General features: G+C 41.7%; 2 protein-coding genes across 2 annotated transcripts in view; both read left to right on the top strand.

Moving 5' to 3' along the window:
• Positions 1-86, top strand: part of nup93 (nucleoporin 93) — a 38,038-nt gene extending 37,952 nt beyond the window's left edge. Inside the window, exon 22 of the mRNA XM_078257852.1 lies at positions 1-86. This exon is cut by the window's left edge and continues 319 nt beyond it. The gene's annotated coding sequence lies outside the window, so the exon portion shown is untranslated.
• Positions 87-5,417: 5,331 nt separating this feature from the next.
• On the top strand, positions 5,418-12,120 carry zpd (zona pellucida glycoprotein d). Its single transcript, XM_078258067.1, has 10 exons — positions 5,418-5,438; positions 5,594-5,645; positions 5,727-5,834; positions 6,686-6,894; positions 7,017-7,174; positions 10,362-10,482; positions 10,560-10,687; positions 10,802-10,985; positions 11,747-11,852; positions 11,987-12,120. Exons 1-10 carry the CDS (start codon positions 5,418-5,420, stop codon positions 12,118-12,120), a joined length of 1,221 nt encoding a protein of 406 aa, XP_078114193.1.

The raw sequence follows: 12,120 nt of genomic DNA on the forward strand, positions 1-12,120 counted from the left end.
GGTCTTTTGGTTCTGTTCTCTTTTTTTCTGTTTTGTCATTTCATATTTGTATCTTTGATGATTTGGAATAAAAAAAATAAGTTTAATTTTTAGTTGTCTTTTTTTTTATTTCAAACCACTAAATGTTTATTGCATCTTTTTTTTTCTTTATTTTTGCCTGTTTTAAAATTAATTTCTTTAATTGATCACAGCAGTCAAGTCAATTTTCATGTAAGAGAGACAAAGGACAGCAAAATAGTTCTGCATCTACTATGCAACTTAATTCAATGTCTTGTAATCGTGTAAATTTCCAATCCATATACATTTCAAATTGGACAGTAATAATTTTTAAATGTACCCTGAATTTGTTTTGCTGCTCCTCTCATGTGCGTACATATCCATGTAGGGTGATGGATGTCCTGAGAGTGGGATTCTTATACAACACCTCATAACATGGTGTACACATTTACAGATTGAAAGAAAACATAGTCCTCCATAATGTCTATCCTAATTTGTGCACGTTGTTTTATTCTTATGTACAAATGATAATGAAACAAACCTCAGGTGACACAATAAGAGTACAGTTGTTTTGAAGGAGAGACATTGTGATTTTGTGTTTGAGCCATTTAAAGAGCAGCTGCAGGTACTTAGACACTAAGAAGAGGCATCTTGTTGGAACATTGAGGTCAATATAAAGTAAACAAATTCTTAAAGGTGCAGTAGGTAAGACTTATAAAACTAACTTTCTGTCATATTTGCTGAAACTGACCCTATGTTCCAGTAGAACTACATGAAGCAGGTCATTTAAAAATAAATCCAGCTCCTCTGGCACCACCTACAGCCTGTAGTGTGATTTGCAAAAATCCACCGCTCCCTGTTCAGATGCACCAATCAGTGCCAGGGGGGGTGTCTAACTGCGTGTCAGTCACTGCTTATGCACACACATTCATTCTCCTTTGTGGGGGGAGTGGCTTAGGAGACCGTTTTGGGCTTTAGCAGAAAGGGGGGAGGGACCAAGGGGTAAGCTTCGCTTCAGAGCTCAAACCTCCTATGGCGCCATTTTGATGCTACCAAACGATCACCCGACGTTAACATTCCATTGACTGCCATTCATTTTGACAGCGAATAACTTTACACATGCAGCGTTTAAAGACTTTATTTGTCCATTGTTTATTTCTAAAGAAACACGACAATGTATGAAAGGCTCCATTACCTTGTACCTCACGTTATGGCTCCGTAGCAGACGTTTTTATAAAAATAGGCTAACGATTGTGTCATAACCACGCGACTTACTGTCGCATAGTAGAGGAATTACCGTATAGTACAGGAGAAGCTCGCAGGCAGTTTCGACTTACATTAGCTGTTTAAGTTGAATTACTAATGTTAACTAGCATTTTAGTTAGCAATAATTAGCCTGTGTCAGTGTTCTCTCCTTACATATACCTACGCTCTCCGTCTCTGCAATATTCGGAATGATTGAGATTTCTCTTGGCACAGCTACCAGAGGACTTACAACTTTCAGACAGGTTGCTCACGTCACATTATGTCGTCTCTCTCAGTTGGAGGCTGCGCAGTAACGCTCAGCGCTCACCGGAAAAGTGCTTCTAATATCCTTCACTGGTCTCCGTCCAGAGCAACGGGATCTGTTGGTCCATTATATATACAGTCTATGGGAGGGACTGAGAAGTTGTCGATGTTCAAATTTTTTGGCTAAATCCTGGATCTTCGCAATCCTACCTACAGCACCTTTAAACAACTCTTTAGCCCATCTATCCACAGAGTGAAGTGTTGATGAAAGGAAATTAAGAATAGTCAGTTTCAGTTCAGTTCCCTCTGGTTTAACATGAGCAAGTTACTGTCTACAATTCCCGGTCCTGAGCATGGATGTTGCCATGTTTCCACAGGCTGTAGTGCAAACACGTCCTGTCCCCCTGGCAGATGGTTGGTTGGCTTGAAGTCGACTGCGGGACTGGAGGGATATTTCTCTCTGTCTCTGTCAAGAGTAGGAATGTCTGGGGTAGCGAAGGGAAGAGACATTCCTCTTGATCAATAAGGTTTTCACAATATTTTACTATATGAACAAGTTTTGGGGTGTAAGTTTGACGTATTATCTAAGAAAGTCAATTTATTGCTAGGTTGTCCCAGTTTTGGCATTTGTTTTTCCTGTTGAGAATAATGTGAAAGGGGTTGTGAAGAATGCTCACATCTGCTCTTATTTGAAGTTTGCTGGACGTCATGGTTCAGTGGTCATTAATTGGTCTCAAATGTCATTTAAACTTTCAACAGTTTTAGCTTGAACTGTAATTTCTCAAAGTATAACGCTTAAATGTAGCATGGCTTGAATGGTATCACCCAGCATACTGTACCACAGGGAGACACCCTAGCAACCATCTGAAAAAAAACAACCATAGTAACCATTTAACAACACCTTTGGAATCTACTTAAACATCCAAGAAAGTATCCGGCAACCGCCTACCAATACATAGAGCAGCAGAAACTGGTGTTGGCTGAGGTTTGCAAGCCACCAAGCACATGCAAATCTTCAGAAACAATCACCCATCATCCCCTCTGTTTAATGTGTGGCCCACACTCTCTGTCCTTCAGTCTGGCCTGAGAGAACACAGATGGAGGCTCATTCTGTCTTGGCTGCTCCACATAACTCTACCAGAGATGTTGAGTTCAGCCATGGCCACAGACACAGCAGAGCCAAGTACTATGGGATCCATGCTGTTGTACTCATCCCAGTGCTGGGAAGCAGAGACTCACCACTGCCCCTCCAACAGTACGCCCGACAATCTGAAAACCCCCCCAGGCATGTACATTACATCAGACTAGCTATCCTCAGCTAAACTCAGATGCCGATTAGCCAGTCACAAAGGGGTGATCTGCTGCACAGACTCCTCACCATATACGAGCTGTTCCTCTTTCGGTGGTTTTTGTTACAACCTGCCTTGTCTCTTTGTGTGTTTTAATACGTCCAGCAGCAGAAGACGTGCCTCTCAGGTGTGTGCGCCGCAGCTGGTGTTGTGAATCAGGCCGATGACAGACACCTCCTATAACCCGGCTATTTCACAACACCAGGGTGGCACCACACCACTGCCTACGAGACTAAGAATCGCCACGTGACGCTGCTGTGCCCAGGGATATGATGCAGGGGCTGCAAGAAGAAGAAAAAATGTGTTGTGTTTACATGGATTTGTCGATGTCCAGTGGTACAGCATGCACACACAACTATAAGGGTGCTTTTAAAAATCTGGGAAATTATTTCAGTGTACTGTAAAGTGTTTTGCTATGTAACATGAATGTGGTTTCTGTCAATTACACCAGATGTGCTGAAGTTGTGTCTTTTCCACCCATTCATAACATCAATTTCAGCTTTTTTTTTTTTTTCACTTAATGATTTGGACTCACATTTACATAGACTCAGGTATCAGAACCACAAATGTATACTGAATAAAATAATGTGAAGATCAATTCTTCCCATTAGGACAAAACCAAGCTACATTCACAGGTGCAAACTGACATATTTTATAAACCCTTCTCTCCAGACGTGTTCAATCTTGCTTACCCCTTTGCTCTCTTAATAAATAACATTATTATGTGTGCAGTTGAGGTTGTAGCAGCACAATAAAATAATAATTTACAGCTTATTTCAATTTTTGTGTCATGAGGTTTCAATGGAGCGTGCTTTTGTTGTGGCTATTGGCACACTTCTAAACAGAGAATAGATTTTTTTTAAACTATACGCAGCCAGTTATAACCAATTTTTCCATCCTTTGTTGCAAACAACCCTGCCCATCTGAATGTTTGTAGACCATTTTTTATTTTTTACCGTGAAGGCTTCATCAGAGAAGGAGGGTACACTACAACATACATCATCTCATTTTTAAGGCATTCTAGTCTGCCACCAGATGGATGCTGCAAACCTGCATCATCAATCATGGTGCCTCTCTTATCAACAACATATTCTGGCTCTGATCTGTCCCATCAAAGACAGATGGCCTGCACTCAAATAGTGGAGAGAGAGAGAGGCTTGCTTGATGATTTCTGAGAATATGAATTGCAGCCTGCGGGTGTGACCAGCTGGCACTGTAGGAAATACAGTGACCCACTTATGGCCTTCCCTTAAGACACTGTTGAGCCCCACACTGTGCTGACCTGCTGACACTAAAAAAAACTAATTTATTCCTTCTTTAGTTTGTGCTATTGTGTGACTTTAGTGTTTGGAAAGTGTAAAGGAACTAACAAAGTAACACGTCAAAGGAGTCTGGTGGCTTTGACCAGACTGCCTGATGGCAAGGTAAAGCTGTGAAAATATTCTAAATTTTTTTAGGTGAGCCTTTTTTTGGTGGCTAAAATATGTTTAGCTGCGGCCCCGTCCATATCAGTAGGCCTACATGATCAGCTTATGTGTCAGTAGGCTACTCCTGCCTTCTCCAAACGGGGCGTGTAGACTGCCAGCTAGGCTACTGTAGGTAACGGCTGATACACTTATTAGGGATAAGTAGGCTACCTCATACGACCACAACTGATATGTTTTGTAAGTAGGACTACGATGCCGAATTGTTCAAACACTGTATAACACATTTGTAAAAGTTTGCAAATAAAAAAATTAAAAAAACTAGGCCTATCCCTTTAAGCACTGAGTTTTGGCTGACAATAGTGAGGTTATGTCAGAGAACTCACCAATATATTCTGTGAAAGGTTAGACTGTGTGTGTGTGTGTGTGTGTGTGTTCTTGTTTAACTATATTCGTGGGGTCCAAAAACCGGGAATACAGTATACTTGTGGGGTCCCAACCGTTCTCTTAATACATCCATGGTCCCGACAGCTTTGTGGGGCCAACACGCTGGACCCCACAACTTTAAATGGCTGTTTGAGGGTTAAGACTTGGTTTTAGGATTAGGGTTAGAAGGTTATGGTTAGGTTGAGGGTATAAGGTTAGGCATTTAGTTGTGATGGTTAAGGTTAGGGTAAGGGGCTAGGGAATGCATTATGTCAATGACGGGTCCCCACAAAGATAGTTAGACAGAGAACTCACCAATATATTTTGTGAAAGGTTAGACTGTGTGTGTGTGTGTGTGTGTGTGTGTGTGTGTCTGTCTGTCTGTCTGTCTGTCTGTCTGTCTGTCTGTCTGTCTGTCTCTCTCTCTCTCAATGTGTAGGATGTCCGGCAAGAGATAACAAGTCTTGGTTCAATCAATTCATTTCTCCTGTTCGAGAAAGGTCGGTTTTTTATCGCGAGCACACACAGTCACTGCGAGCACACGAGCACCACAGCCCAAACTGACAGGTGTGCATAATTGGAGGGCATCAGACGTGTTGGAAATGAAGACAACGGAGAGGAACATTCCCGTGTGACTGAAAACATCGCATTTAAAAACAAGCTTTATATATATATATATATCCTATCTGCGCTAAACGGTAGGCCTACGGCAATGATTCAAATCGGCTTGAAGGTGGGTGTAGATAAAGAACATTATTGATAATTCATGTAAACTGTGTTTGTTTGTTTTTTGGACAGGCTAATGTGATAATGAAGTTTAGCTAGACGGTAAATAAACGATTTAACAGTTTACACAGTTAAAGTGTAAATGTTCATTCTTCAAACCAGCTGAGCGTGGTCCTCGTGCTTTTCCTCGACTTCACGCGCCAACGTGTTGAGGGTAAGGGTGTCCATATTGTATTAATGTCAAAAGTGCTGCAGCTTCGCGAAGAATTATTATGCTAAGTCATTTCTTCTACAGGTATCTGCAGTGTGCAGCATTGCAATGACCGCACGCGATGTGTTCTGTCTAAAGACCAAAGAAGCTGCAAATGTACCACTGGATATTATGCTGACCAATGTGACAAACGTAGGCACATTTTATATTCAGTTTTTACTTAATGTTTTTGTAATTCACTCAGCTTGAAAAGTATTTGTCACAAAAATGCTCTCAGTTATAGTTATTTTCCAACAATTTCCTAAATGGGCACATGTGTCTCCAGATATACAAATTTTGAATTCCTTGTTAGGCTACAGAAACATTGGCTCCTACATTTCCCATAATGCAGCCAACACACAGCATCATTGTGACCCTCCCTGCCTGGTAAATAACCTTAATGACATCATCATCAGCGTTATCTTTTCCCCTCCAGAATCACAGGAGACATTCATGTTAACTTCTGTTATATAATATATGTTAACAGTGTAAAATCCATTTAGGTTGATTATTTTTTTATTTTTTTATTACACATGTAGGCCTAGTTAAATTGCCTGCAAAAGATGAACATTTGTTTTGTCCATATGACACAAACGCATAAATCAAATTAGTAAATTTGATGCATTTAGTATAGCTGTACATCCTTAACTTAAATGCTAGTTGATGAGGGGTAGGCTATTAATCTCTCCTAGTGACTGGAGCGAGTTGCAAAAGATGCTAACCCTCCACGCCTTCATTCCATTGCCCTCCTTTAAAGGGATAGTTCAGATCTTTTGAAGTGGGAATGTATGAGGTTTATCTATACGGTGTGTCGCCTACAGTAGATGGTTTGGCACACCCCCAGTTTGGAGAAGCAGGCAAGAATACTATACAGAAGCTAAGAAAAATACTGCCGTGACTGCACTGTTTACTGTGTACACGTAACGGTACAGTGTCCTCCTGTGAATCTCAAGCAGTCACTTGTCTTACACACCTAACTACCTTACTTTTTTTCTTTTTTACAGATGCAAACCTCAAAGTTATGTGTGGCAGAGACCACATGGCAATCGGAGCGACAGAAGATTTCTTTAAGTATCACAACGTCTCACTGGAGTCCTTGCACTTTCCCAACAAATCTTGTCGTGCTCAGAGAGAGGTTGTGGATGGTGTGCCGCACTATATGTCCAGGATATCTAAAGACCAATATCTAACCTGCGGAGGCAAGCCGCTGGAGGTATAACTGGAGCATTATCTCCGTTAAATGCCAAGCACAAATCTGTCTCCTCAGAGTGGAAACATTATTTTAGCAGTTATCCCTGTCAGTAGTGCAGTTCCTTCTTTTTTCCCTTCTTACAGAAAAACCATACTCACATCTTCTATTCATTGAGTCTACTGTCAGAACCTCGGGTTAATGGAAACATCATCAGAGACCCGGTTATTAAGATAAACTTCACATGCATCCATCCATACATCAAAAGAGCCAGCCTGACTTTCCCAGTCATCCCCTCTTCCAGGTAAGGAACGATGTTGAATTAAAAGATTTTAATAAAAATGTATTTTGATCCATTTTGGCTTATTTATACTTAAACTCCCCCTCCACGTAAACATGTTTTTTCTTTTGTTTGTCCTCTAAAATGTCTGACCTTGACTATACTGACTTGCATCTTTGCAACGTTTGTCACTAGAGGAAAAAAAGATGCAAATTACACTTACATTTCAGCAGAATACCGTAACATCAGTTAGGTTCTTTGTTTCATGGCGCATGCACACACAGCAGAGGACGACGCTGACACGCAGCACATGTACCTGACTGGGAAAGATACCACTATGCTCGTTACTGTAAGTAGGCTACAATAAAACCTAAAAGTAAATGCATATTAATACCCACTCACCTGTCTACAGGCATACACATGTAGGAAGCAATATATTTCAATCTCTGTCTGGGCACAGTCCACTCTCGTCCACCGCGTTGTTTACACAAACACAGCTCTACTCTAAATGGCGAATTTAGACAAACAAGCAAAAGCTGTCGGTTTGCAGTCTAACTGTTTATCTTAGTTTGCTACAAATCTTGAAATTTTGACATTTTTGTGAACTTAACTGCTGGCTAAACTAACCATCCTCTCTGCAGAGCATCTATGGATGTATTATAAGACCAAAACAAACCAACATGGCTACTTAATATGCACGTGAATGACGGCATCTTTATGTTCACGTCTTCATTCTTGCAATGAGTCTAAATTAGTGCCTCATATCCAAACAGAAGAACATGCTTTATATGCATTAAAACATCAAAACACTCTCATACTTAATTCTGACATCTGTCAGAGAGAGTGTGTGAATCAATCATGCGACTGCCTGTGTGGTACTAGTATGAGTATGAAATGAAATAATAAAATTGAAATATCATTTTCATATGTTGATAAATGTGAAGCCATTTTTATCATAGTCCAATAGGGTTAATATTGCTTACGTTTTAAGTAAAAGTTATCATTATCATAACATTGTGCTATAAAATAGAAGTTAAGGTCTTTTGCCTTGGTATGACCGATTTTGTCATTTGGTGGGCAATGCTAAGGCAGAATACAGTAACTTCCTAAAAAGGGTCAAAGGTCAAATTTGGTCTCTCTCTCTCATGGAGTGAAGGGGGCAAGGAGAGTGTGATTTACAAAAAGGTCAGTCTTCTGGACTCCACAGCCTGTTACTTTGAAGCCTGGCATCACCACGCAGCCAGCATATGGTACAGTCTTTCATGAGTTCACCTGGAACTCCCAGACAGCAAGCATGTTTAGTTACGTCTGTTTCTCACTGCCGTTGTTGTTCACAAAGAACCAGGCTGGTTAAAGTAACTGATGTTATAGAGGTCCGTTAAAACAAGTGCTATCAGAGCACACGTTAGGTTGTGATAGACAACGGCAGAGAGAAATAGTCGCTTACGGTTTGGGAGTTCCAGGTGAAGTCGTGAAAGCCGCCGCCGTAGATCTACGGTAAAGCCAGAAGCTGAATGCGGTCAAGTCGTACAGGGAGATGAGGGGCTATTCGCTGTTTTTCCGTGCTGGTCCTTGTTCTTCTTCAGCATTTAGCGGCAACATTTTTAACGTTAAGCATATATACTGCCCCCGTCAGGTCTGGAAGGATTGCATCCCCCGGTACCTGGAAACCGGCACCTGTCTGAATCCAGCATGAGGCTCAAACATGTAGTCCTATGGCTGAATCTCTTTCTCTATGAGGGAGAGAATAAATGTGCTTTCACTTTTATGTGGGAAAACCAAGTTAAACTAAATATTAATAGTATTGTTTACATACTTTAAAACGTGTCTGGAGGGGGACTTTAAGCAATGCCTGGGAATTTTACCTGTCCACTGAACATTTAAAGGACAATTCCGGCACAAAACGAACCTGGGGGTCAATAACAGATGTGTACCCACTCGACCGTTCTCTGGGATATGTTTTCATGCTAATCGAATGTGTTTGTAGCTTGAAACAAGCTAGCGCGGAACGCTGATTAGCTTACAACGTTAGTATTCGGGGCACAGGGAAAGTAAAAACAAATCGCTATTTTATACCACTAAAAATGCTCAAAATATCACCAAACTTCAACGGTAGCATAATGAGGGTCCCTAAATGTTAACTGAAGCATTGACAACATTGTAAGTGTACAGACAGTTTATTGAACGAAGAGCTGCGGGAGCTCCGTGAAAGGGCTACGAGAGAGAGAGAGCTACCGGTAGTCAATGCCGCAACACAGCCTCGTACTTCGGGAAACTGGTGTACCTGCGGACATTGTGAAGCTATGGCCACCGAACAGGAGTGTCTGTGTTGAGTGGGACCTGTTGCGTCGCGACACCCAAGAGACGCAGTGTTTTGTACAGTCTGAAGATTTCCTTCTCTGATAAACAGGGCTGTACTTGAAACTTTTTTCCATGTCCCGAAAATAAATTGGAGACAGCGACCCAGACCGAAGGGACCAGATGGACCGTTATCCACTGAGTAAGTACACTATAGACAAGTTATGTTTTACATCGGTGCGATTATTTCAGATATAGTGAGCAAATTGCTTTTGATTTTAGTTTGCATCGCCGGCTGTAATTCATGACTGGTTTTCAAGACAGCGGCTGCATGTAAACCATTAACGCGAGTGTCTTATGGTCTATCTTTTCAATAAATTGTACACTTAGAGTTCTCAATGCTTCGGTTAACATTTAGGGACCCTCATTATGCTACTGTTGAAGTTTGGTGATATTTTGAGCCTTTTAGTGGTTAAAAATAGCGATTTTTTTGTTTTTACTTTCCTTATGCCCCGAATTCTAACGTTGTAAGCTAATCGGCGGTCCCCGCTAGCTTGTTTCAAGCTACAAATTCATTCGATTAGCATGAAAACATATCCCAGACAACGATCGAGTGGGTACACATCTGTTGTGCACATTTTGCGCCGGAATTGTCCTTTAAGTTAATGTATGTTAAAATGCTAGAGGGAAATCCCCCTCTGTTCTAGTGCATGCTTCTGTGGTGAAATTCCCAAATTATATTGCACACAAGCAAATCTGAGGGGTTGTCCCAAACCAGAGAGCCCCCTGACGGCCTCCGGAAACGTGATTTCACTGTGCACTGCAATCTGAAAACATTTAGTACAGATTGAAATTGTTTGTTCTCACCATAAAGGCATTTTCTTTTTCTTTCCTCTTCTCTGTACGCACACAGTGAGCATCACACGGTGATGCATGTAGATGAAGTTGATGCGACGATACAGATGATGTTGTACACAGATGACTCCTACTCTAAGGCCCACAGCACTGCCCCCACCATTGAACTCCGAGACAAGGCAGGCTCATCATCCAGTTTAAGCACATTTTGGTGAAGCTATTTGTATCATGTCAGTGATTGGCTTTGTGCGTCCAGGTGTATGTGGAGGTAACGGTCACAGAGCCTGCAGATTTCTTCCTGCTAATGGTTAGTGGGTGTTGGGCCACACAGTCTCCAAAGCCGAACAGTACAGAGGGATATGTTCACACACTGCTTCGGCACGGGTCAGAACAGTTCAATATCGACAGTTCTTCTCACTTTTGTCGTTTTTTATTTATTTTTTAAACCATAAACTCCAGTCAACCATTACTACTCTTCACTTCCATCTCTTTATCCAGGTGTGTGGATGACCAGACTGTGTCCTTTCTTAACGCGAGCACAGGACAGTCTGGCCGTAACGGAGACAGTTCCACCGTTCGCTACAGCTTCGACATGTTTCGCTTCTTGGCAGAACCTCACGAGCTCTATCTGCACTGCACCGTTCAGCTGTGCGAGCCAGATGACCACAAGTCCTGCACACCTGTGAGCTCATTCCTTTTACATACTTGGTAGTCTTAGCCCTTGTGCATTACTAGGGACATTTTTGGCTTTTTAATTTTTTCAATCATTATGGCTGTGTTTTTGTTCTTTCCAACTTTGGAAGTTCAACCTCAGCTCCTAATAGTTGATAAACTGTTAAGCCAAAATACAGGCACTCAGCCCTGCAAGGCAAGTTTTAAGGACAAACATTTCCCCATTAAAACCCATTCAAGATTGTAGTTTCTACTATTTTCCACCAGATTGAGCCATTTTCTTATGTTTGCTCTATGGGGCAAATGCATGCTATTTTCCTGGTTTTCACTAGGGGCATTGCTGCAGTATTAAGGAGCACTGCAGTGTTTGATGCAATGCATCAAAATCTATGATGTTGCTTGCTATCATCCACCTAGAATTGAGTGTAAAGAAAATAATTACATTTTTACTTTTATTTCATATCATCCACCGAACCAACCCGGCCACAGAGCAACTTTTTTTAAAGCGAGCCACGAGGTTTAAGTTGACTACAACCTGGGGCGGCTTCTAGCTCACCCAGTAAGAGCGTGAGCCCTATGTAGGCTGAGCACCCTTTGCTGTGTGTCATCCCCATCTCTCTCTCCCACCTTTTCTGTCTGTTCACTGTTGCTATCAAATAAAGGAAAAAGACCCCCCCAAAAAAATGACTACGACCTAAGGCCTCATTTGTTTTACTCAAATACTGTGAAAATATCTACCTATATCTTGGCTGTTTTTTGTTTTCTTTACAGAACTGTAATTCTATCAGTAAAAGAGAAGCAGTGAGAGCAGACCCCACTCTGGGCCTTCTGTCGTATGGACCCATCAGGATTGAAATGCCAGACAGACCTCAATCCAGTAAGCTCGGTTTCTTTATCACTGTTGCTCTACTTCTGCCCCTTCAAAGTTTTCTTTGCTTTTTCCTGTAGATCTCATTGAAAGCAGTCCTTTCCCACTGTGGCTACCACCTTGTCTTTGGCGTTTTGTTTCAGATATACTGATGACGGTGGTGCTGCCTGTAGCAGGTGTCTGGACTGTGGGCTTCTTCCTTATCATCCTCATCACTGTGGCCAAGGCAGGCAGCAGGAGACTCGCAAAAATGGGGAGCACTGACAACTCCATGTAA

This window comes from Sander vitreus, chromosome 8 (assembly GCF_031162955.1).
Source record: "Sander vitreus isolate 19-12246 chromosome 8, sanVit1, whole genome shotgun sequence".
NCBI classification, from domain to species: Eukaryota; Metazoa; Chordata; class Actinopteri; order Perciformes; family Percidae; genus Sander; species Sander vitreus.

Bases quoted from the DNA above. Each gene is read 5' to 3' on its own strand.
- zpd (XM_078258067.1), top strand. From the start codon at position 5,418: ATGATTCAAATCGGCTTGAAG. The intron at 5,439-5,593 runs GTGGGTGTAGAT...TCTTCAAACCAG, and splicing joins TGATTCAAATCGGCTTGAAG to CTGAGCGTGGTCCTCGTGCT. The intron at 10,483-10,559 runs GCAGGCTCATCA...TTGTGCGTCCAG, and splicing joins CCATTGAACTCCGAGACAAG to GTGTATGTGGAGGTAACGGT.